The 26,523-nt window shown below is 40.5% G+C and overlaps 1 protein-coding gene across 1 annotated transcript; it reads left to right on the top strand.

Annotated features, from left to right (window-relative positions):
* Positions 1 to 870: 870 nt before the first annotated feature.
* Positions 871 to 26,167, top strand: SLC4A3 (solute carrier family 4 member 3). The gene is made up of 18 exons (XM_040439650.1): positions 871 to 1,072; positions 6,304 to 6,440; positions 6,627 to 6,807; positions 7,512 to 7,647; positions 7,908 to 8,043; positions 9,227 to 9,320; positions 9,532 to 9,716; positions 13,246 to 13,471; positions 13,718 to 13,942; positions 14,095 to 14,243; positions 15,497 to 15,691; positions 16,122 to 16,304; positions 16,388 to 16,477; positions 20,154 to 20,320; positions 20,462 to 20,712; positions 24,095 to 24,264; positions 24,381 to 24,554; positions 26,090 to 26,167. Exons 1-18 carry the CDS (start codon positions 871 to 873, stop codon positions 26,165 to 26,167), a joined length of 2,979 nt encoding a protein of 992 aa, XP_040295584.1.
* Positions 26,168 to 26,523: the final 356 nt, after the last annotated feature.

Raw genomic sequence — 26,523 nt, 5'->3', positions numbered from 1 at the left:
GAAGTGCAGGAACTGCCGGAGGCTCCGGGGAGCGATCAATTACTAGCCAATCAATAATTACACCAAAGGAAAGTATTGATTTTTTGTATTTCAGTTATGTCTGTTTGATGCCAAAAGTATACTGTGTATGCAACAAAAGATAAATAGTCTACATGTCTTGCTGGACCAGGAATACATAGAAAATACCATAATAACCAATTTAGATGTTGGTCCTACGTTGACCTCTACTCAGCGTCCTAGAGAAAGAGGGGAACCATCTCATGTGTTACTCTACATTCTAATAATAGAACATGTGCCCCCGATTGTCATCACTGGGCCAACAGGATGGTTGAGGAACGTCATGGAAATCCATGAACATGTCCCGGGGACATGGAGAACTCAATAGAACAGGCGGGTAGCGACAACACAGAGAAGACACACCAGATGGACACGCTGGAGACAACACCAGACCGTTAAGCTAAGGTTGAGATAAGGGAAACTTTTTTGGGATGGAGTTCAGAAGAAGAAGGTAGACCTTACATAGACTAGGGCTGCTATGTATTGACCTTTACTAGTTAATCTTCTAGCAACCATTCCAGTTCCACTAGGCAGGAAAAGAGAAGGAATTGGGTAATTTAATACGAAAGCAATTTTTGAGGTTCCTTAGTCTTCTGATTGCAAGCACTATGTCTTGTGCCATTATTTGGCTACATGTCAGGTGAAGAAGTCCACCTGTGATATGTGGACATTGTGCGAAGTATCCAAACCCTGCCTTGAGTAGCAGACCCTTTTCCTGAAAATATCAGAACATTGTAGGGAGACCAAGGTACGGCCAACGCCAAGAGTAAGACCAAGAGGTTGATTTCAAGGTAATAATCAAGGATAAGTAGGATGAGAACCATACAAGAAGGAGACGAGAGTGAGGGGAAGGAGGAAGCCTCCAATGATCTGGTCAGGAAGGAAAGTTCCAACCAAAATATTAGGGACTCGGTAGGACATGAGGACTTTGAAGAGTTTGTCCTGAACTTTGAGGATTATGATCTTTGGGAATCCATTAAAAACCATCTGTCTCATCCAGATGGAGATAGAGTCGGTGAGTAACATTCTTCTGTTTCAATTATGTTTATGAAATATACTTTTGTTTTATTACTATTTCAGCCATTTATAAAGGTAAAGTGAAGATAATGTTCCCAGTGCTGCTTGATATTTCTTAAAAAGGTTATCTCATCAGAGACAATTCAGTTCAGTTTCGAGCTGCAATAGTGATGACTTCAGTCGTCATGGGTCCAGCCCCTGACACCCTCAACGAAGAGCGTGGGGGTTTGGATTGGTGATGACAGATTTCACAGGCTCCAATGGTTTGAAAGTCCAAATCACAGCTTATTTAGTCCAAGAGTCAGAGTATTGCAGTCAATTTGGAACAACTTCACAGGAACATAAACAAAACAAAACACCTGCCTGTCTGGGCACTAACTATACAGAAGGTCACCTCATCTAGGTACTTCAATACAAATAGGGGTGTCAGACTTTCCACATCCCACAGGTCATGCATCTTCCAGGCACTGAAACTGAATGAACTTTTCAGCCCTATGTTTATTCCTCCAGTAAGGAGGCTAACACGTAAACCTGGGTTTGCGTCAGACTAGGGGAAAGTGGTGTACTGGAGTGGGGAGGGAATGCCAAGTCCCACTACCAACACCTAACTGCCAATCCATAAAAATCCAGCCCATGAAACACTTTGAAGAAATGTGCCAAACTACACTTTGCTGAAACAACCCAGTTTACCTGGATTCTTTTACCTCACCCATCTGAGCATTCTTGGTGAGATATATACCCCTTAAGTACTTTTCCAGACACTGTGTTACACAGTGAATTTGCAGACAGACAGACATGAGGCTTGAGTCCTCCAGAACAGGAGCTGCTGTTATATAGTAGCTCTCTACTATGGCTCATAGAAGGGGATGCTGAGTTGTGATCTCCCTCTTTAACATCCATATGCAATAATAGGTCATGAGAAAAGCTATTTAATACAGTTTATACCAAGTAAATTGAAAGAGCTTCTCAACCTAACTATAGTTTGTAAAAATCTGAATAATAGTGCAGGCTGAGAAGGGGGATGGCATTAAAGGGACACTTCCATCAGAAAGTGGTATTTTGTTTAACCCTTTCGCTATGGCGCTGGAGCGATAGGCAAACATGCTCGCATGTGCAGGGGGCGTCATGGCCGGGAGGTTTCTGCTGTTTCAAACAGCAGAGACCTGCGGCTAATTTCCGCGACCGGCAATAATCCCGATTGCGGTAATTAAAGGGCTTAGATGCCGTTATCAAGTGAGTTCATGACATCTAAATGCTCAAAAAACCCGGAAGTGCACGCTTCCGGGCATCTTATCAGCATCCCCTGCGGCCAATGGGGATGATGGTAATTAGTTTGAATGGGCTCCGCCTCGCTGAAGAGGCTGAAAACATTCAAACTTCAATTCTTATTTTGGCCACCAAATAGCAGACCAACATAAGAAATGAGCAGTCCTCAATATTAAGTCCATTTTGAAAATGCCTGATTGTTCAAAATTCTAATTTAAAAAATAGATTTTGTAGGCTCATATGTGTGCGTCAAAATCATTACAAAAAATAAAAAAAATGTTAAATATAAAAAAAAATCGCAAAAAATAAAAATCACCCCCCTTTCCATATAATAAAAATAATAATACCTAAATAACAAAAAATATAAACATCATGGGTATCACAGTGACTGAAAACGCCCGTACTATTAAAATATAAAAATATTTTTCCAATACGGCGGATGGCGTAACGGAAAAAAGGTCAAAATGGCCGATTTGCCATTTTTTCATTGCTTCTCTTACCCAAAATAATGTCATAAAATTTGATCAAAAAGTCACACACACTCTAAAATGGTATCAGTAAAAACTACAGATTGTCCTGCAAAAAATAAGCTCAGTAGATATAACTATAAAAATAAGTTATGGGGGTCAGAATATGGTGATGTAAAAACTTTTTTTTTTTCAAAGTTTAAATTAATTTTTACACTATTTAGACATAAAAAAAACCTATACATATGTGGTATTGTTGTAATCGTACTGACCCAGAGAATGATGGGCATGGGTAATTTGTGCCTCAAACAGAACGCCATGCAAACAAAACCTGTAAAAAATGTGGAGGAATTGCTTTTTTTTCCAATTCCACCCCATTTGGATTTTTTATACTGCTTCTCGCTACATTGTATGCTATAATTAATGGTGCATTAGAAAGTACAACTTGTCCTGCAAAAAATAAGTCCTCATACAGCTATTTGAACGGAAATATAAAAAAGTTATTGCTCAAAGAAGATAGGGAAAAAAAATTAAAACGCAAAAAGAAAAAACCTCCGGTATCCTAAGGGTTAATAGTCAATATTCATTGAAAGCCTTTTTTTTTTTTTTTTTTGAATTTTGGGCATTTTTTAATTCAGCAGTATTATACCTTTAAAAATTATAAATAATGTCCCCCTTTTTAGAGAAGTAATCTGTTTTCAGTTTACTGCTGCTGTGAGGGGAAGATGTTATCTGAAGGGAAATCCTCATGATTAGGATGAGACAATATGATTAGTGTTGAGCGAGCATGCTCGGCCGAACTGCTGTTCGCAGTGCTCAGCTGAATACTGCGGGTGCTCGAGTACAATTTAATACAATGAAAGTCAATGGGAGACCCAAGCATCAAACCAGGCACCCCCTGCTCTGAAGAAGAGAGGGTGTCTGGTTCACAAAAAAAGGTTAGAAATTGATGGAAACCCCATCAAAATGGTTTGGAAACAGCATTAAGAGGATGGCTGGATGCCTCCTGGACACCTGTTATCTATGACATACAATAGACAAAAACTAAGGCTATATGCACAAAGCCAGGTATGTGGAAGCCAACAATCTATTCATGAGGCAGATAACAGTCAGCATACCTTACAATGGCAGCCTTGTGCACTATAAGACATTTCAAACCAGCTCTCATCTGACTGAGAGCCAGTAAGCCTCAAAGTTGCTTCACATCTGTTAGATGGCTTGGGTTGACCTGCGCACCTAGATCAATATCATTAGGGTGACAAAAAGTTTTCTGATTGTCCTAACATAATATTCAATAACCTTTCTATAGTTTTGTCATGTAAAAACTAATTTGCATAAACATGGGCATATGGGAAAGAAATGCAAATGAGCAGAATCTGCCTTGTTTTTCAGCTGAAAAACCATTTGCATGGAAAATCCGCAATCTACACTACTTATGAACAGCGCCATCTATTGGTTTGATAGTCTTATGACAAGACTATTAGACTATGAGTCTTGTGACAAGACTATTATCGTGAATTTTCCATGCAAAAGGCTGAGTGCCACACGGTGTGTAGACTCTATTGAGCAGGGTGCCCCACTTACTAGCGCCCCAACAAGATGAACAGCGCCATCTATTGGTTTCATAGTCTTATGACAAGACTATTATAGAAATAGAAAGGTTATTGAATATTATGTTAGGACAATCAGAAAACTTTTTGTCACCCTAATGATATTGATCTAGGTGCACAGGTCCACCCAAGCCATCCAACAGATGTGAAGCAACTTTCTGAGTTTTCCATTAATTTCTAACCTTTTTTTGTAAACCAGACCCCCTTTTCTCTTCCGAGTAGGGGGTGCCTGGGGTTCTCCTATTGACTTCCATTATGCTCGGGTGCTCGGTAGAGCATCTGAGCATACCAATGTGTTCGGCCAGAGCACACGAGCACTTTGGACACACCTTCTCATTCAAAGAGTTTTCTTTATTTTTATGACTATGAAAATTGTATATTCACACTGAAGGCATCAAAACTATGAATTAACACGTGGAATTATATACATAACAAACAAGTGTGAAACAACTGAAAATATGTCATATTCTAGGTTCTTCAAAGTAGCCACCTTTTGCTTTGATTACTGCTTTGCACACTCTTGCCATTCTCTTGATGAGCTTCAAGAGGTAGTCCCCTGAAATGATTTTCACTTCACAGGTGTGCCCTGTCAGGTTTAATAAGTGGGATTTCTTGCCTTATAAATGTGGTTGGGACCATCAGTGGCGTTGAGGAGAAATCAGGTGGATACACAGCTGATAGTCCTACTGAATAGACTGTTAGAATTTGTATTATGGCAAGAAAAAAGTAGCTAAGTAAAGAAAAAGAGTGGCCATCATTACTTTAAGAAATGAAGGTCAGTCAGTCAGCTGAAAAATTGGGAAAACTTTGAAAGTAAGGGCTATTTGACCATGAAGGAGAGTGATGGGGTGCTGCGCCAGATGACCTGGCCTCCACAGTCACTGGACCTGAACCCAATCGAGATGGTTTGGGGTGAGCTGGACCGCAGAGTGAAGGCAAAAGGGCCAACAAGTGCTAAGCATCTCTGGGAACTCCTTCAAGACTGTTGGAAGACCATTTCAGGGGACTACCTCTTGAAGCTCATCAAGAGAATGCCAAGAGTGTGCAAAGCAGTAATCAAAGCAAAAGGTGGCTACTTTGAAGAACCTAGAATATGACATATTTTCGGTTGTTTCACACTTGTTTGTTATGTATATAATTCTACATGTGTTAATTCATAGTTTTGATGCCTTCATAGTCATGAAAATAAAGAAAACTCTTTGAATGAGAAGGTGTGTCCAAACTTTTGGTCTGTACTGTAGGTTGTTAATATGTGAATAAAAATTTGGATGGAAGTGTCCCTTTAAGAGACTTTAGCACAGTGCCAGGCAAGCATGGTTATATACAGCAGACTGGTTAAGGTGTACAAAGATGTGATCCTGGGTCTATTAGATGCTCCAGGATTTGCAGAAATAAACTAACAAGAAAGTTTGATTTGGAAACTTGGAATTACCTCAGTTGGTGGAGCTGGCTAAACTACCCATTATGGCAAATTTAACAAAAAGACTGACCTCATTTTATTCATTTATGAAAAATTCCCTTTCTGTATTGCCTGTATAGGCAGTGTATCAGGGTGTGGTAGCTGTCCATAGATTAATTCAGTCTCCAGGAAGCAAGGAAGTACAACCCTACCCCAGATACTAAGGAGTGGCGGCTGAGCTTTATACAGGGCCTTTTCTGTGCATACAGCCTATAGTATCTAATGTATATGATGAGTCAAACATCAGGAAGCATCTCGTCATCACCATTATAGGCCTGGTTGTTGGTTTTCAGGACGGTAGAAGGATGAGACATAGATGTCTTACAGATAATTGGAAATCAGTACAGGTGGTTATTATACAATCCAGATTCCCCCGTAACCTCTTCACATTGTCTTTAGATAACACATGGTTGTCCCATTTGTGTAGTTCTGAATTTGGATGAACCTCCAGCTCTGCGCAGGCAGTTGGTGACAAAGAACTGCATAAGTCGTAAGGATGCCACTGTCATCCCTCCACAGCCAAACTGGACGAAGAAAAAGACTGATAAGAACGGGCCCCATGAGGTAAGGACAAGGAGCCCTGTTTCCTCCAACATAGAGAACGTATTGGCCAGGTTGTGCCACCACTTTTCTGGGTGGTGAGGCAGACATTTCGAGCCATGGCAATAGTCATACAAAATGTCTTTGCGGTCATATTCTCCAGATGCTCCTTGGACCTTCTGCATGAAACCTTCTGTTTTGTATCTCTAGGTCTTTGTGGAGCTGAACGAGCTGGTGTGTGAAGAAGGCCTTGAAATGCAATGGAAGGAGACCGCTCGTTGGATAAAATTTGAGGAGGACGTGGAGCAGGACACATCACGATGGGGAAGACCTCATGTGGCTTCATTGTCATTCCGTAGCCTGCTCGAGCTCAGGAAGACCATTACCCATGGTGGGTTTTGTAGGCTCATCTGTTGACCCTTTCAGTGAACTGACTGAGGCAGTAATCTCATGAATTTCTTTAGTCCTTACTGCTAAAATCTCAAAAAACTACATTATACGAAATTTTATCAGTTCAGCTGATTCAGGGTTCTGTATGTTCTATCCTAAACACTGGAGGCAGGAACTGCTGGTGTTCTGATAGACATGACATTAGGATGTCCAACCAAACCTCTTCCACCCAGTGCTAAGGGAGTAACACTGTGGATGGGACTTATATGGCTGCTTTTGTAGCTGCCACTTGTTAGAGCTTCTGTGGTTTTCACATCGGAGGTACTTGTAAGGCTAACAGTGCTCTCAGGGCATCTGTGTTTGGCATATTCTAATAAGGGCATCATGAGTGGCATGATGTTATGGGTTCTTTTGCAGCTGGCACAGGTATCTGTGGTTTGTTATTTTAGGACCACTGCATTGCCTATATGGCAATATGTCCTGTTGTGGAGAGAGGTTGCATGTTTCATTCATGGTTCTGAAGGTCACTACCCTATACAGCCAAATACAATGAGATTTCGGTTCCCTTTCACGTCTATGATTATTGTCTTGGTGGGTTTTACAGCTGCAGATTGGCACTAAATGTCACTGGTCAGTAAGTCTCATTCAATTTGTGATACGTGTGTTTTCTGGTCATTTATTATCACTGACTGCGTTGTATTACAGGAGCTGTCCTCTTGGATCTGGACCAGACCACTATGCCCGGGATCGCCCAGATGATTGTAGAGAATATGGTTGCTTCTCACCAGATAAGAGCCATCGACCGTGTTAAAGTTTTGCGGTCACTTTTGTTGAAACATAGGTAACCTGTGAAAAGCGGATCTAAATGTAGATATATCTATCCTTCTCCAGTGTCACTGGTACATAGATATATCTATATGACCGATATGTGTGACTGGTCTGAGGGAGTCCATGGCCCCTAATTTGGTTGTTTCCATATCTCACATAGACAGAGAGTGGCCTGGTATAAGTCATCACTTCTCTGCCAGGAGATCTAATGGATATCCTATAAATGTGAGTTATGGTAAAACTTTTAATTATACTGTCATTTCTCCTTGGTAGCCATCTTAATGATGGAAGAGATTCTCACCATCCTCGTAACACATCCACGTCTGGGGCAAGCAACCATGTCACCACCAGCAGCCCACCCAAAGAAACCAGCACCACTAATTCCCATAATGACCAAGACGGCAAGCAGGTGAGCGGAGCCAGTGGGTTCTGCTGTAAGGATGTTACAGTACAGGCATAATGTGCATAACAATGTCACACCACCAATATAATGCACACAGTCATGTCACAGTATCTGCATAATGCACACAGTGGTGTCACAGCACAGATTATAACGTACACAGTGATGTCCCAGTATAGATATAATGCACGTGGTGATGTCACTGTATAGATGTAATGCACGCGGTGATGTCACTGTACAGAAATAATGCACGTGGTGATGTCCATGTATAGATGTAATGCACGCGATGATGTCACTGTACAGAAATAATGCACGTGGTGATGTCCATGTATAGATGTAATGCACACGGTGATGTCACTGTATAGATGTAATGCACGAGATGATGTCACTGTACAGAAATAATGCACGTGGTGATGTCACTGTATAGATGTAATGCACGCGGTGATGTCACTGTACAGAAATAATGCACGTGGTGATGTCACTGTACAGAAATAATGCACACGGTGATGTCACTGTATAGATGTAATGCACGCGGTGATGTCACTGTACAGAAATAATGCACGTGGTGATGTCCATGTATAGATGTAATGCACACGGTGATGTCACTGTATAGATGTAATGCACGTGGTGATGTCACTGTACAGAAATAATGCACACGGTGATGTCACTGTATAGATGTAATGCACGCGATGATGTCACTGTACAGAAATAATGCACGTGGTGATGTCCATGTATAGATGTAATGCACACGGTGATGTCACTGTATAGATGTAATGCACGTGGTGATGTCACTGTATAGATGTAATGCACGCGGTGATGTCACTGTACAGAAATAATGCACGTGGTGATGTCACTGTACAGAAATAATGCACACGGTGATGTCACTGTATAGATGTAATGCACGCGGTGATGTCACTGTACAGAAATAATGCACGTGGTGATGTCACTGTATAGATGTAATGCACGCAGCACATTAGATATATAATGCACACATGTTATATGCAATATACTTTTTTCATAATCCAGGATTCCTCTCTATAGTTTTGGACTTTTTCTTTGGGATTGTTGGATGGTCTGTAAAATCTGAAGGTCTATATTATCTAGTATGAATGTCAGAACAGCCAGCATTATTAGTTCTATATAAATCAGAATGAATGCATTCTTTGTCTTCTCTTCTTCTTCTGTGATTCAGAAAACGGTGAATGGGCTGGATGGTCATCGACTAAAACACTGGAAGCTCATGGAGAAGATCCCGGAGAATGCAGAGGCCACTGTCGTCCTTGTGGGTTAGTGTATATGTTCATTGCCACAAAAAATAATCATTACACGGTGGTAAAAACTATCGACCGGTGAAAATCTGCTCATTTGGCCAGAATCAGAAATGAAAACCGCGCTCTGATTGGTTGTAAGGCCTGTGTTTACAGACAGTTTTGATAAATAAGGCCCCGTGTTGGGGATTATACACCAAGTATACGTATGTTCTGGTATAATCCGCAGGTTGCGTGAAGTTCCTGGTCAATCCCGCCATGGCGTTCGTGCGTCTCAGTGAAGCGGTCCTCCTTGAATCCGTTCTTGAGGTGCCAATTCCGGTGCGGTTCCTGTTTGTTTTGCTTGGTCCCTCTCAGTCTAATATGGATTACCACGAGATCGGCCGCTCCATCTCTACTCTTATGTCAGACAAAGTAAGTGCGTCCTCACCATGTGCTCAAGCAGCCATGCTGAATATACTGTAAGGGATCGCTTTTCTTTCAGGGGGTCGCAACCACATACTTCTTCACGGACTCCAGGATTAAAGGGTTTCTACCACCAGAAATACTGTTATGTAGCTGACTGATATAGCGATGCGCCAATGTCAGCACTACATAACAGTATGTTTATAACATTAGTCCCTGCAGACGTTTTTGTTAAAAAAGCACTTTTATTATATGCTAATGAGCCTCTAGGTGCTATGTGGGTGTAAAATCAGCACCTAGAGGCTCCGTCCACTCACGCTTTATGCCGCCCACGTCCCCTGTTCTGCCCGCCCAGCTCTTCTTAATTGATGGCATGGTCCGCCGCATCGCTGCCGAAATCCCGCACCTGCGCCGTTCACTTCTGTCTTCGGCGCAGTGAGTGAATGATGCAATCCTGGTGCCGGATTCCTCACTGCGCCTGCGCTGACTACGTCACAGTGAGGAAGCCGGCATTAGGAGAGCGGCCTTCACTCACTGCGCCTGCGCCGAAGACAGAAGTGAACAGCGCAGGCGCGGGATTTCGCCAACAATGCAGGGAACAGTTGCATCAATCAAGGGGAGCGGGGCGGGCAGAACAGCGGACCTGGGCGTGATAATGGGTGAGTGGACGGAGCCTCTAGGTGCTGATTTTACGCCCACATAGCACCTAGAGGCTCATTAGCATATAATAAAAGTGCTTTTTTAACAAAAACGGCTGCAGGGACTAATGTTAGAAACATACTGTTATGTAGTGCTGACATTAGCGCATCGCTATATCAGTCAGCTAAATAACAGTATTTCTGGTGGTAGAAGCCCTTTAAGGTCCAAACTTGTGCTTTATTGTGGCACATTAGTATAAACAAAAATAATTCTAATAAACACCTGCCCGTCTAGGCACTACCTAGTACATAAATGGTATCCCTGACTCACCTACAGAACACAGTTCACAGGTGACATCAGGACCGGCTTTTCAGCCAAACAGTCTAGCAGCCTCCAAGCTGTAACTACACCGTGCGCAGTTCCACCCTGGGAAGAGATTCGGCTACACAACCTCGTGGCCCCTCAGCCCTGCTAGCTGAGACCACACAGAGCCTCTGTAGGCATCTGTTCCAAGATCACACTCTCCCCCAGACTGACATACTGGGAGGTGCTTTATGCCAGCCTGATTACAGCAGGCCATACCTGTGATCACCTCAGGTAGAAGGGAATACCTGTCCTGGAAGGGTGGGGATTGGCAGATCCCACTTCCAGTCCTATCTGCCAATCCAAATAAAATCCAGCCCAGAATTAATAAACAAAACTGTCTCAGCAGACTATGCTTTTTGAGACTACTGCCGCTCTCTGGATTTTAGTTGTGTCACCCAGCCGAAGTACCTGAGTGGGACATACACGCCTTCCAGCACTGTTCCCATTGCCACAATACTTTATACCTACATCTGGTGAAGGTGGCCAGACACTCTAAAAGGTCGTCCGAACACGAAGGTCAAACCAACCACTTCATTCAGGATTGGGCATGTGCCACCACTTTTTCTAAATGAAATAAGCCCCCACCAGTTAAATAATAAAATCTGGTCAGCCTGCAGCCGCCACTAGCAGGCGCCTCCTCTATGCTGAGTTCTTATTCTATGTTTAGTAGTCTACTCCTAAGCTCCCTCTAGTGGTGGCTGCAACAACCAGATTTTTATCTTTATTGAAAAATGGAATTACAATTCCTATCCTAATATACTAAGAAATGAATCCGCTTAGGGGAAAAAAATGGCAGGCCCCTTTAATTCAATCTGCACAGAACTTATTCAGTGCACTTAAAACAATACTTGTCCTTGAAGGATAAGACACTTAACTTTTGCTTTATTTCTGTAGCTGCAAAATTACAGGTAAGAAGAAGCCTGGAAATTACAGAAATTATGACATGAGCCGCAATCCTGTGACCCGGGTGACAATAATATGATATTAATTATCTGATTGTAAAAGGTGAATTGTATTGAATGGGCAGATCGTGCTCAGAACCGTCTCTTGGCGCACTGACACTGAGATTATTATTCCCCGCTGGGATACAGTTTTTTTTTTCCCAATGAATTGGTTTAATTACAGTGATTTTTACAAGCACAGGATAATATATATCCACTTGCACGGAAACGCTAAAGCGCCGGCAATTATAAGGAGATTATTAGGTGCTGCTGACGGGCGGACTAATGATGGGATGAGAACGTATGGAGCCTTTGCAGTAATGAGATGGTGATGTAAGCCCGCCGCTCTGTTCTTATCACCCTCCGTTCCGTCGTGGTTACTATTGTGCATCATTTAGTAGCTGGAAACTTGCACTGAATATTGTCCTATATAATGCACCCATAGCAGGAGCTGCAATGATGGAATTCCGTATGGCGTATGATTTGCTAGACATGGTAGATAATGCACTAGATACAGTAGAGGCTGGATGTCCAACATTCTGCACTGATAGTGGTCAGACCTTCTGATACAGAGCTCCAAATTCTCTGCAGGGACCTAGAGTCAGGGGTGCACCTAGCCTTTCTGCTGCCTAAGCTTTTCTTAACCTAACCCCTTTGCCACAATGAAAGCGCTCATTCCCCATGGCCCTTCCGCTGCCCCCTCTTGCCCCTACCTGGTGCTGCCCCAGGCGATCGTCTCACCTGGCCTCATTGGTGGTACACCCCTGCCTAGAGTTGTCTAGCCTTTACTAGGTGATGGCCTATCCTCAGTGCTACTCCCATTGGGCATCGGGAGTCCAACACCCAATGGAAACAGTGCTATGGTAATGGGTTCCCTCCACTACAAGGTTGATGTTGCTGTGGAGTTCCGTGCTACACCAGAACAGCCGATCGGCAAGGGTGAGGGGTGTCGGGCCTCCGCCGATCAGCTAGTGATAGCCTATTCTAAGGATAGGCCATCACCTAGTAAAGGCTTGACAACCCCTTTAAAGGGTTTTTCCAGGACTTTGACATTGACAGCTGATAGGATAAGGCATTAATATTAGATGGGCGGAGGTCCGACACTCCGCAACTCCACCACCGATCAGGGGCCAGAAGCAGGCGCCGGAACTCCGCAGCTCCATTAGGTGCTGTCACGTAGAGAGGGAAGAGTGCAGCCCTGATCTCCACCCGCACCTCTGTCCCTACCTACTTGCACAGCCGTCCTAACTGACGGTGTACAACTTGGCGGCGGTCCCTAGCTTAGATACGTGCAGGGGCGCTCAGCTCTCCTGCTGCTTGTTGTCTAAGAGACGGAGGACGCCGGCCACGCCTAGGAGGCATGCGCAGCCAGATCCTTGCCGCCCCCTGGTCCCCATGGAGACGAGGGCACCGCCCGCGTCCTTGCTCCGCTATGCGCACGGAATGCCGGCGGCTCTGCGAAGGGAGAGTGCGCCGCCGGCTCCCCGTGACAGATGCTTTATTTTTAAACATCCTTGTCTATTAGATTCTTGCATATCAGATTCCAGATTAAAGGAATTTCACTGTAAATTTAGATTTTTCTCGCCTTCTAGGTTTTTCACGAAGCTGCGTACATGGCGGCAGAGAGACAGGACCTCCTGAATGCCATCAATGAGTTCCTGGACTGCAGTATGGTTCTTCCGCCGTGTGAGATGCAGGGGAAGGATCTTCTCCGCTCCATTGCTACCTTTCAGAAAGATCTACTGAGGAAGAGGAGGGAGAGGGATCAACGGCGCTCAATCAGGGAGAACGCAACGCAGGACACAGGACAAACAGAAGGTAAGATGTTCAACGCCTCAAAGAAGAACAAGCTGGCCTTAATGCCCATTGCAACCACTCTGACAACGGGCGTGAGACCCTCTTATTCGTATCCAGTGGAGTTCCTGACATCTCTAACTGTCATTTTTAGATTTCTAGATGTTCTTTATTTAACTATACTGAGATCCTTCAGGATTCTAAGTGTGAATTTGGCCTATTTTAGGCAGTAAGTCTTACATGTTACTTTATGTCATCTCTTCTGCACAGACACCAATGTGAAGCCGGATGATGATGATGATGATAATGACGATGAGCTAGATCCCCTGCAACGCTCGGGATTTCTTTTTGGGGGCCTGATTCATGACATACGCAGGCGGTACGTGAAGTACTGGAGCGACATCAAGGATGGTCTCAACAGTCAGTGCTTTGCAGCCGCTCTCTTCATCTACTTTGCGGCTCTGTCTCCTGCCATCACTTTTGGAGGTCTCTTAGGTAATTTTAACTACTTCTAATGCACATGCATCTACTTTGAGGTGACTTATACTCCTGTCACATCCAAAGCTGCAAACAAAATGTTGACTGACAATAAACACTCATTATTCCAGCCTCTTTAGCGTGTCTGCAAACCTTCTTTACTTTCTCAGGGGAGAAGAGTCAAGGACTAATGGGTGTTTCTGAGCTCATAGTGTCCACCTCAGTGCTGGGGGTCATCTTCTCCTTACTCGCTGCACAGCCCCTGCTCATCATCGGGTTTTCAGGTCCACTTCTTGTCTTTGAAGAAGCCTTTTTCAAGGTATAAATCTTTAAAATAGAAATGCAAGATCTCTGCTTGTGGTCATTTAATAGGAATATATGTTTTTTTTTATTTTATAGGAATATATGTTTGTTTGTTTTTACTTCCAGTGGGTAAAAACCTGTCCTGGTCATGGACACGGGCGCACAGCCCATTGTAGTTAGGGTATACCTACTTACCAACATTTCTGTCTATAAAATTGGGGCATTTAAGCCCCGTCTTGGGCACACCCATACCTGTCCTGTAACGCCCACTTCAGGGTGATGTTTACATAGGCCCCAACAAATTTGCCAGGATTGCTGGCAGTTATAGGTGCATGCACACATCAGATGTTTTCAGTTTGAAAAATCCACAGCAGAATCTGTGGCCAAGATCCTAGGCCGACCCTTGAATATCTGCGGCAGATTTATAGTTGTACATGCCATGGATCCAAAAGTAAATTTGACCCCATTTGACTAATGCGTGCGTCACCTGTCGCCACCTCGGCGATTTCCAGCTGCAGTCCGCTCTAAGTGCCCCCCCCCCCCCCCCCACAACATGGATTTTTTATTATAGTATATGGGAGGTGGATTTCATACGGTACTGTTATCAGAGCTTGTAACCAAACATGCACCTGTGTGTCAGTCACATCGCCGAGACCGTTTCTATTCCCTGCAAGTAAACAATGAAGGTTCCTATTAAATGGCAGCAAGCAGAGATCTTGCAAGCTGTGAATAACGGATGCAAAAAGTGCAGCGAAAAATTGTATAGAATTGATGGCCGTCTCTCCATTATTTTTCTGCCTGGATGTGTTAGCCACATTGCTAGATCAAGCAGGGGTTGGGACGCTCCCGTTCTGATAACAGTAACATCTCCCAGAGGTGAAGCCCACATCTGTGAGACAATTTTACATATCCTATGGATATGTCTTAAATGGCTAAGGTGGGAATACCCCTTTAAGTCTAAATAGGTGGGTATGTAATTGAATAAAATCTGGGGAAAGTGCCATGGGGCAGCTAGTGATCAACTACCTGCCATTTTTCTTACAGCAGAGCTCAGTCTCCTGTTATAATTGTGTCATATCTAAAAAAAAAAGAAAATAATACATGTGAAAATATTTCTCTTTGCTTTATATAGAACATTCTGTGAGAAACAGGCATTAGTGATGACCCCATGGCGGTTCCCTTTTCTCCCTGAAATTTGTATGCACAGTAGCTAAGAAAACCTAGTGGAAACCATGAGAACACTAACTTGCTGTATCTTGTTTATGCCAGTTTTGCCAGTCGCAGGACATAGAGTATCTGACCGGCAGGGTTTGGATTGGTTTTTGGTTGGTCCTGTTTGTCCTGGTGATGGTGGCAGCGGAGGGGAGTTTTCTGGTCCGTTACATCTCTCCATTCACACAAGAGATTTTTGCTTTTCTCATCTCCCTCATATTCATCAATGAAACATTTTATAAATTATACAAGGTGGGTCTTCTGTATAATTTTGTCCTTGACGTAATTTCTTATATCAATACCTTACATTATTTAAAGGGGTTGTTTGGTTTAGAAACAGGACCTCCATCAGTTATGCAAAGCAGATACAAAGATCTCTCTCTGTGGAGGACCTGACAAAGCCGTGTGTTACACGGGCAGCTCATTCATTTGAATGGGAACTAAGTAATGCATAATTTCTCCTGCAGCAGAAATAAAGACTTGCTGCTCAGTTTCTCCACAGATTACAGATGATGAATGGGGGTCCCGGCAGTGCGACAATTTGCATCAGTTTATTTCTGTGGGACTATCAATTGTGAAAGGTTGCGCAACTAATATATGGAGAAAAAATAATTTCATAAATGAGAATATTGTTAAAATCCCAAAAAGAGTTCAAACAGTAAATATTCATCTTCGTTAATAGGTCTTTACAGATCACCCCCTTCTCAGGACATACCCATCTGGAGGGTCAGGAAGTCGCACGGCCGCCCTTGGTCCTCGCATGCAGCCCAACACGGCTTTGCTGTCTCTCATCCTCATGTCAGGAACCTTTCTCATCGCTTTCTTCCTGCGGAAGTTCAAGAATAGTCGGTTCTTAGGAGGGAAGGTGAAGTGCAGAAGGCACATGATATGGGGTTCAGGGGTTATCTGCATGGTTTCTGTCATTGCTCTTCTTCATGTATTTTGCAGGCAAGAAGAGTTATTGGTGATTTTGGGATTCCCATATCTATTCTAGTAATGGTTCTTATTGATTACGCCATAACTGACACATACACCCAGGTATACCTTCAGTCATTGTATCTAAGAATAAGACAGTAATACAACTACTATAATACTGCCCCTACATATAAGAATATAATTACTATAATACTGCCTCCTATGTACAAGAATATAACTACTATAATAGTGCCTCCTATGTACAAGAATATAACTACTGTAATACTGCTCCTATGTACAAGAATATAACTACTATAATACTGCTCCTATGTACAAGAATATAACTACTATAATATTGCTCCTATGTACAAGAATATAACTACTATAATACTGTCTCCTATGTACAAGAATATAACTACTATAATACTGCTCCTATGTACAGGAATATAACTACTATAATACTGCTCCTATATACAAGAATATAACTACTATAATACTGTCTCCTATGTACAAGAATATAACTACTATAATACTGCTCCTATGTACAAAAATATAACTACTATAATACTGCTCCTATGTACAAGAATATAACTACTATAATACTGCTCCTATGTACAAGAATATAACTACTATAATACTGCTCCTATGTACAAGAATATAACTACTATAATACTGCCTCCTATGTACAAGAATATAACTACTATAATACTGCTCCTATGTACAAGAATATAACTACTATAATACTGCTCCCTATGTACAGTAATATAACTACTATAATACTGCTCCTATGTACAAGAATATAACTACTATAATACTGCTCCTATGTACAAGAATATAACTACTATAATACTGTTCCTATGTACAAGAATATAAATACTATAATACTGCTCCTATGTACAAGAATATAACTACTATAATACTGCCTCCTATGTACAAGAATATAACTACTATAATACTGCTCCTATGTACAAGAATATAACTACTATAATACTGCTCCTATGTACAAGAATATAACTACTAAAATACTGCTCTTATGTACAAGAGTATAACTACTATAATACTACCTCCTATGTACAAGAATATATCTACTATAATACTGCTCCTATGTACAAAAATATAACTACTATAATACTGCTCCTATGTACAAGAATATATTTACTATAATACTGCTCCTATGTACAAAAATATAACTACTATAATACTGCTCCTATGTACAAGAATATAAATACTATAATACTGCCTCCTATGTACAAGAATATAACTACTATAATACTGCCTCCTATGTACAAGAATATAACTACTACAATACTGCCTCCTATGTACAAGAATATAACTACTATAATACTGCTTCCTATCTACAAGAATATAACTACTATAATACTACCTCCTATGTACAAGAATATAACAACTATAATACTGCTACTGTGTACAAGAATATAACTACTATAATACTGCTCCTAAGTACAAGAATATAACTACTATAATACTGCTCCTATGTATAAGAATATAACTACTATAATACTGCTCCTATGTACAAGAATATAACTACTATAATACTGCTCCTATGTACAAGAATATAACTAATATAATACTGCCTCCTATGTACAAGAATATAACTACTATAATACTGCTCCTATGTACAAAATTATAACTACTATAATACTGCTTCCTATCTACAAGAATATAACTACTATAATACTGCTCCTATGTACAAGAATATAAATACTATAATACTGCTCCTATGTACAAGAATATAACTACTATAATACTGCTCTTATGTACAAGAATATAACTACTATAATACTGTTCCTATGTACAAGAATATAAATACTATAATACTGCTCCTATGTACAAGAATATAACTACTATAATACTGCCTCCTATGTACAAGAATATAACTACTATAATACTGCTCCTATGTACAAGAATATAACTACTATAATACTGCTCCTATGTACAAGAATATAACTACTAAAATACTGCTCTTATGTACAAGAGTATAACTACTATAATACTACCTCCTATGTACAAGAATATATCTACTATAATACTGCTCCTATGTACAAAAATATAACTACTATAATACTGCTCCTATGTACAAGAATATATTTACTATAATACTGCTCCTATGTACAAAAATATAACTACTATAATACTGCTCCTATGTACAAGAATATAAATACTATAATACTGCCTCCTATGTACAAGAATATAACTACTATAATACTGCCTCCTATGTACAAGAATATAACTACTACAATACTGCCTCCTATGTACAAGAATATAACTACTATAATACTGCTTCCTATCTACAAGAATATAACTACTATAATACTACCTCCTATGTACAAGAATATAACAACTATAATACTGCTACTGTGTACAAGAATATAACTACTATAATACTGCTCCTAAGTACAAGAATATAACTACTATAATACTGCTCCTATGTATAAGAATATAACTACTATAATACTGCTCCTATGTACAAGAATATAACTACTATAATACTGCTCCTATGTACAAGAATATAACTAATATAATACTGCCTCCTATGTACAAGAATATAACTACTATAATACTGCTCCTATGTACAAAATTATAACTACTATAATACTGCTTCCTATCTACAAGAATATAACTACTATAATACTGCTCCTATGTACAGGAATATAACTACTATAATACTGCTCCTATGTACAAGAATATAACTACTATAATACTGCTTCCTATCTGCAAGAATATAACTACTATAATACTGCTCCTATGTACAAGAATATAACTACTATAATACTGCTCCTATGTACAAGAATATAACTACTATAATACTGCTCCTATGTACAAGAATATAACTACTATAATACTGCTCCTATGTACAAGAATAAAACTACTATAATACTGCCTCCTATGTACAAGAATAAAACTACTATAATACTACTCCTATGTACAAGAATAAAACTACTATAATACTACTCCTATGTACAAGAATATAACTACTATAATACTGCCTCCTATATACAAGAATATAACTGCTATAATACTGCCTCCTATGTACAAGAATATAGCTACTATAATACTGCCTCCTATGTACAAGAATATAACTACTATAATACTGCTCCTATGTACAAGAATATAACTACTATAATATGTCTCCTATGTATAAGAATATAACTGCTATAATACTGCTCCTATGTACAAGAATATAACTACTATAATACTGCTCCTATGTACAAGAATATAACTACTATAATACTGCTCCTATGTACAGGAATATAACTACTATAATACTGCTCCAATGTACTAGAATATAACTACTATAATACTGCCTCCTATGTACAAGAATATAACTACTATAATACTGCTCCTATGTACAAGAATATAACTACTATAATACTGCCTCCTATGTACAAAAATATACCTACTATAATACTGCTCCTATGTACAAGAATATAACTACTATAATACTGCTCCTATGTACAGGAATATAACTACTATAATACTGCTCCTATGTACAAGAATATAACTGCTATAATACTGCTCCTATGTACAAGAATATAACTACTATAATACTACCTCCTATGTACAAGAATATAACTACTATAATACTGCTCCTATGTACAGGAATATAACTACTATAATACTGCTCCTATGTACAAGAATATAACAGCTATAATACTGCTCCTATGTACAAGAATATAACTGCTATAATACTACCTCCTATGTACAAGAATATAACTACTATAATACTACGTGTATTAGATACACATTTAACTATTTTTAAATCCAACTTTTTGTCTAGAAATTGAATGTTCCATCGGGCTTGTCTGTCACTTCTCCTGGAAAACGTGGTTGGTTTATCCATCCCATGGGGACATCGAGCCCATTCCCGCTCTGGATGATGTTTGCCTCAGCCATTCCAGCTCTCCTGGTTTTCATCCTCATTTTTATGGAGACTCAGATCACAACGTGAGTACGGCTGATGCGGTTTGGTGGTGATGCTGCAGGGTAATTAGTGTAATTGAACGGTTCCTACTATTTTTTTTTAACCTAAAAGTCTAATGTTATAATTTTACTAGTGTGTTTCTCTGTGCCTGGTCCCTCTTCCAGCCTCATCCTCAGCAGGAAGGAGAGGAGCCTGAAGAAGGGCAGTGGGTTTCACCTGGATCTCCTTCTCATTGGCTCTCTGGGCGGTGTTTGCGCTCTCTTTGGGCTGCCATGGCTAACAGCAACCACAGTGCGTTCTGTGACTCACGTTAATGCATTAACCTTGATGAGCAAGACGGCGCCAGGAGAGAGACCGCGAATCGCTGAGGTTAAAGAGCAGAGGATAACAGGAGTGCTGATTGCTATATTAGTAGGTAAAAGCCCAGTACTTAGTGCCCATGTGTAAGATCCTGGGATAATGTATAAAATACATATATCATCAAAATCATATTATTACTAAATGATCTCACATGATGTCACAGTACAGGGCTAGTGCACACAGTGATGTCATAACATAGGCATAATGCACACAGCGATATAGGAGATCAGCAATTAGAGAATTACTATACTCCTTATGGGAGTACAGTAATATTCTCTAAAAAAAAAAAAAAGTTGTGGACATTGTTGCCTGCTAGAGGGGCTACAAAAAAAAAAAATATATATATATAAAAATGTAAATCACCCCTTTCCTTAGAATAAAAAAATATATAAATATAAAAAACTATAAACTTAATGGGCATCACCGCATCGGAAAACGCCTGTACTAATAAAATGTACAAATATTTTTCCAATATGGTGAATGACATAATGGAAAAAAGTATCAAAACAGCCGATTTGGTATTTTTTTCACCGCTTCTCTTACCCCCAAAAAATGATTAAAATGTGATCAAAAAGACACACACACACACCAAAATAGCATCATTACAAACTACAGATCATCCCGCAAAAAATGATCTCTCACACAGCTCAGTAGACATAAGTATAAAAAAGTTATGGGGGTCAGAATATAGTGATTTGCAAAGTTTTAATTTATTTTTTCAGTATTTAAACATATGAAACCTATACACATGTGGTATCGTTGTAATCGTACTGACCCAGAGAATGAAGGGCACTGGTCAGTTTTGCTTCATAGGGAATGCCGTAGGGACATAAAACTGTGGAGGAATTGCGTTTTCGTCCAAATCCACCCCATTTGGAATTTTTTTCCCCCACTACATTGTATGCCATATTAAATGGTGCCGTTAGAAAGTACAATTTGTCCTCATATGGATATGTGAATGAAAAAAATAAAAAGAATTATGGCTCCAGGATGACAGGGAAGAAAAATTAAAACGCAAAAATGAAAAAAAAAAACATTTGGTAAAAAGGTCTGCTTTAAAAAAAATGTTTTAATTCAAATCACCCCCCTTTCCTCATAATAAAATAAACAATAAAAAATAAAGATCATAGGTATCACCGCACCCCAAAATGCCAAAAAACATGGTTATCCCATATGGTAAACGCTGTAACAAAAAAAATAATCAAAATGGGCGATTTGCCTTTTTTTTTCTTCGCTGCTTCACCTTCCCCAAAAAATTGAATAAAAAGTAATGCATACTTATCAATCAAAACCACAGGTCACCCTGCAAAAAAAATGGTGCCTTTACACATTACAACTTGTCCTGCAAAAAACAAGCCCTCATACATCTACAGTATGTGAACATAAAAATATAAAAGTCATGGCTTTGGCAAGGCAAAGAGTAAAAAACGAAAATGCAAAAAATGGAAAAGCACCCGATTAAGAACGGGTTAATTATTTTCCTTGTCATAATACACTGCTCAAAAAAATAAAGGGAACACTTAAACAACACAATGTAACTCCAAGTCAATCACACTTCTGTGAAATCAAACTGTCCACTTAGGAAGCAACACTGAGTGACAATCATTTTCACATGCTGTTGTGCAAATGGGTTAGACAACAGGTGGAAATTATAGGCAATTAGCAAGACACCCCCAATAAAGGAGTGGTTCTGCAGGTGGTGACCACAGACCACTTCTCAGTTCCTATGCTTCCTGGCTGATGTTTTGGTCACTTTTGAATGCTGGCGGTGCTTTCACTCTAGTGGTAGCATGAGACGGAGTCTACAACCCACACAAGTGGCTCAGGTAGTGCAGCTTATCCAGGATGGCACATCAATGCGGCTGTGGCAAGAAGGTTTGCTGTGTCTGTCAGCGTAGTGTCCAGAGCATGGAGGCGCTACCAGGAGACAGGCCAGTACATCAGGAGACGTGGAGGAGGCCGTAGGAGGGCAACAACCCAGCAGCAGGACCGCTACCTCCGCCTTTGTGCAAGGAGGAACAGGAGGAGCACTGCCAGAGCCCTGCAAAATGACCTCCAGCAGGCCACAAATGTGCATGTGTCTGCTCAAACGGTCAGAAACAGACTCCATGAGGGTGATATGAGGGCCCGACGTCCACAGGTGGGGGTTGTGCTTACAGCCCAACACCGTGCAGGACGTTTGGCATTTGCCAGAGAACACCAAGATTGGCAAATTCGCCACTGGCGCCCTGTGCTCTTCACAGATGAAAGCAGGTTCACACTGAGCACATGTGACAGACGTGACAGAGTCTGGAGACGCCGTGGAGAACGTTCTGCTGCCTGCAACATCCTCCAGCATGACCGGTTTAGCATTGGGTCAGTAATGGTGTGGGGTGGCATTTCTTTGGAGGGCCGCACAGCCCTCCATGTGCTCGCCAGAGGTAGCCTGACTGCCATTAGGTACCGAGATGAGATCCTCAGACCCCTTGTGAAACCATATGCTGGTGCGGTTGGCCCTGGGTTCCTCCTAATGCAAGACAATGCTAGACCTCATGTGGCTGAAGTGTGTCAGCAGTTCCTGCAAGACGAAGGCATTGATGCTATGGACTGGCCCGCCCGTTCTCCAGACCTGAATCCAATTGAGCACATCTGGGACATCATGTCTCGCTCTATCCATCAACGTCACGTTGCACCACAGACTGTCCAGGAGTTAGCAGATGCTTTAGTCCAGGTCTGGGAGGAGATCCCTCAGGAGACCGTCCGCCACCTCATCAGGAGCATGCACAGGCGTTGTAGGGAGGTCATACAGGCACGTGGAGGCCACACACACTACTGAGCCTCATTTTGACTTGTTTTAAGGAGATTACATCAAAGTTGGATCAGCCTGTAGTGTGTTTTTCCACTTTAATTTTGAGTGTGACTCCAAATCCAGACCTCCATGGGTTGAAAAATTTGATTTCCATTTTTTTATTTTTGTGTGATTTTGTTGTCAGCACATTCAACTATGTAAAGAACAAAGTATTTCAGAAGAATATTTAATTAATTCAGATCTAGGATGTGTTATTTTTGTGTTCCCTTTATTTTTTTGAGCAGTGTATATTGTTGAAGTGCTATCTATGGCTTCTTGCTGTCAATGTTGTATTAATGCTATTTTATAAAATGTAACATTTGAAGACATTTAGCAGAGCATTTCTTTAGGTGAGGTCCCTTTAAGCAGGACAGTCAATACCTGTCTATGCACATTGCTTTCTATACAATTCCTGTGTTATAACATATCCCCCATAACCTGTATCTTCATTATTCCATCGATCTACATTTATTATGTTTCAGTTTTCTGCTTTCACTTGTTTTGGCAGCAGTTTGTGCTCTAGAGCTGCACTTCCTTTTCTAAATGGGGCCAAAAAATGTCAACTGTGTTCAGTGAACTAAACTGTATTTTATCTCCATCTCTAATGTAGGACTATCCATAGTAATGGGCGAGATGTTGCGGCAGATCCCCCTGGCTGTACTTTTTGGGATTTTCTTGTATATGGGGGTGACATCTCTCACTGGGATTCAGCTGTTTGAACGGCTTCTTCTTATCCTCATGCATCCAAAACATCATCCAGAACATCCCTATGTGGTGAAGGTAGGTGGCTCCAGACAGTATTGTAAATACCCCTGACATAACATTGTATTTTATATATGGGGGAGTTGTTTGCACTTAATGGATGTCTGTAGGATACACTGTGTGTATTTCGCTAGGTGTGCACATGGAGGATGCACCTGTTCACCTGTGTCCAGCTCTCCTGCATTGTGCTGTTGTGGGTGGTGAAGTCATCTCCAGCCTCACTCGCCTTCCCATTCCTCCTCATCCTCACTGTGCCGCTAAGACTATTCATCCTGCCACGTTTTTTCCATGAGAGAGAACTGAAAGCCGTAAGTCACCATTATATATATATATATTTCATTTCTAATGTTTATTGATATTGTCAATCATACGGCTGCCGAGTGGTGGGGAAAGTGATAGCTACTCTGAAGACATTTCTGGTTTATAAAACTGGTTGGCATTTCAGCTGTTGGCTGGATAAACTATTACTATACCAGTATAAAAGTCTATAATACTGACCCCTATGTAAATGAATATTACTACTATAATACTGCCTCCTATGTACAAGAATATAACTACTATAATACTGCTCCTATGTACAAGAATATAACCACTATAATACTGCTCCTATGTATAAGAATATAACTACTATAATACTGCTCCTATATACAAGAATATAACTACTATAATACTGCCTCCTATGTACAAGAATATAACTACTATAATACTGCTCCTATGTACAAGAATATAACTACTATAATACTGCTCCTATGTACAAGAATATAACTACTATAATACTGCTCCTATATACAAGAATATAACTACTATAATAATGCCTCCTATGTACAAGAATATAACTACTATAATACTGCCTCCTATGTACAAGAATATAACTACTATAATACTGCTCCTATGTACAAGAATATAACTACTATAATACTGCTCCTATGTACAAGAAAAAAACTTACCAGGAAAGGTTAAAGGACCTTAATATGTATAGCTTGGAAGAAAGAAGAGACAGAGGGGATATGATAGAAACTTTTAAATACATAAAGGGAATCAACTCGGTAAAGGAGGAGAGCATATTTAAAAGAAGAAAAACTACCACAAGAGGACACAGTTTTAAATTGGAGGGGCAAAGGTTTAAAAGTAATATAAGGAAGTATTACTTTACTGAGAGAGTAGTGGATGCATGGAATAGCCTTCCTGCAGAAGTGGTAGCTGCAAATACAGTGAAGGGGTTTAAGCATGCATGGGATAGGCATAAGGCCATCCTTCATATAAGATAGGGCCGGGGGCTATCCATAGTATTCAGTATATTGGGCAGACTAGATGGGCCAAATGGTTCTTATCTGCCGACACATTCTATGTTTCTATGTTAAGAATATAACTACTATAATACTGCCTCCTATGTACAAGAATATAACTACTATAATAATGCCTCCTATGTACAAGAATATAACTACTATAATACTGCTCCTATGTACAAGAATATAACTACTATAATACTGTCCCTATGTACAAGAATATAACTACTATAATACTGCTCCTATGTACAAGAATATAACTACTATAATACTGCCTCCTATGTACAAGAATATAACTACTATAATACTGCTCCTATGTACACGAATATTACTACTATAATACTGCTCCTATATACAAGAATATAACTACTATAATACTGCTCCTATGTACAAGAATATAACTACTATAATACTGCCTCCTATGTACAGGAATACAACTACTATAATACTGATCCTATATACAAGAATATAACTACTATTTTACTGCCCCCTAATGGTGAATAGTAGACCTCTCCTGTATTTGACTATTTTATCACATCCTGTTTTGTCTGTATTAGTTGGATTCTGAAGACGTTGAACCAAACTTTGATGAAGATGGTCAAGATGAATACAATGAACTCCATATGCCGGTCTAAGACTTGCCCACCGTGCAGTGTTCTCTGCCTTCATCCCTCGACGACCTTACTTTCATTATTTTTGGAGGCCCTCCCCTATTACACTAAAATCCTATAGTGGCCATATACATATGAAAGTGGAGCTGGACACTCCCGAAGCCGAAACAGTCGCTCCAACACTTCCGCCAATCAGCATTCTCACATAGAAGGTTCCGCCACTTAACTACCAAGTGGAAACAGTTGCCTTAAAATTGTCTGCTGACATCCATAGAATTAGTACTGTCTCCCAGTGGCAGCCTGGCGGGATATTCGTCCTCTAATGTCTGTGCTCAGGATGGAAAAGATTCTTTTCCATCCATTTCCCTAAGACTCCATAG

This window comes from Bufo bufo, chromosome 7 (genome assembly GCF_905171765.1).
Source record: "Bufo bufo chromosome 7, aBufBuf1.1, whole genome shotgun sequence".
In the NCBI taxonomy this organism is placed as follows: domain Eukaryota; kingdom Metazoa; phylum Chordata; class Amphibia; order Anura; family Bufonidae; genus Bufo; species Bufo bufo.
This window is presented reverse-complemented; position numbering and strand designations above follow the sequence as displayed.

Bases quoted from the DNA above. Each gene is read 5' to 3' on its own strand.
- SLC4A3 (XM_040439650.1), top strand. From the start codon at position 871: ATGAGAACCATACAAGAAGGAGACGAGAGTGAGGGGAAGGAGGAAGCC. The intron at 1,073-6,303 runs GTGAGTAACATT...CCATTTGTGTAG, and splicing joins TCCAGATGGAGATAGAGTCG to TTCTGAATTTGGATGAACCT. The intron at 20,321-20,461 runs GTGAGTACGGCT...TCCCTCTTCCAG, and splicing joins ATGGAGACTCAGATCACAAC to CCTCATCCTCAGCAGGAAGG.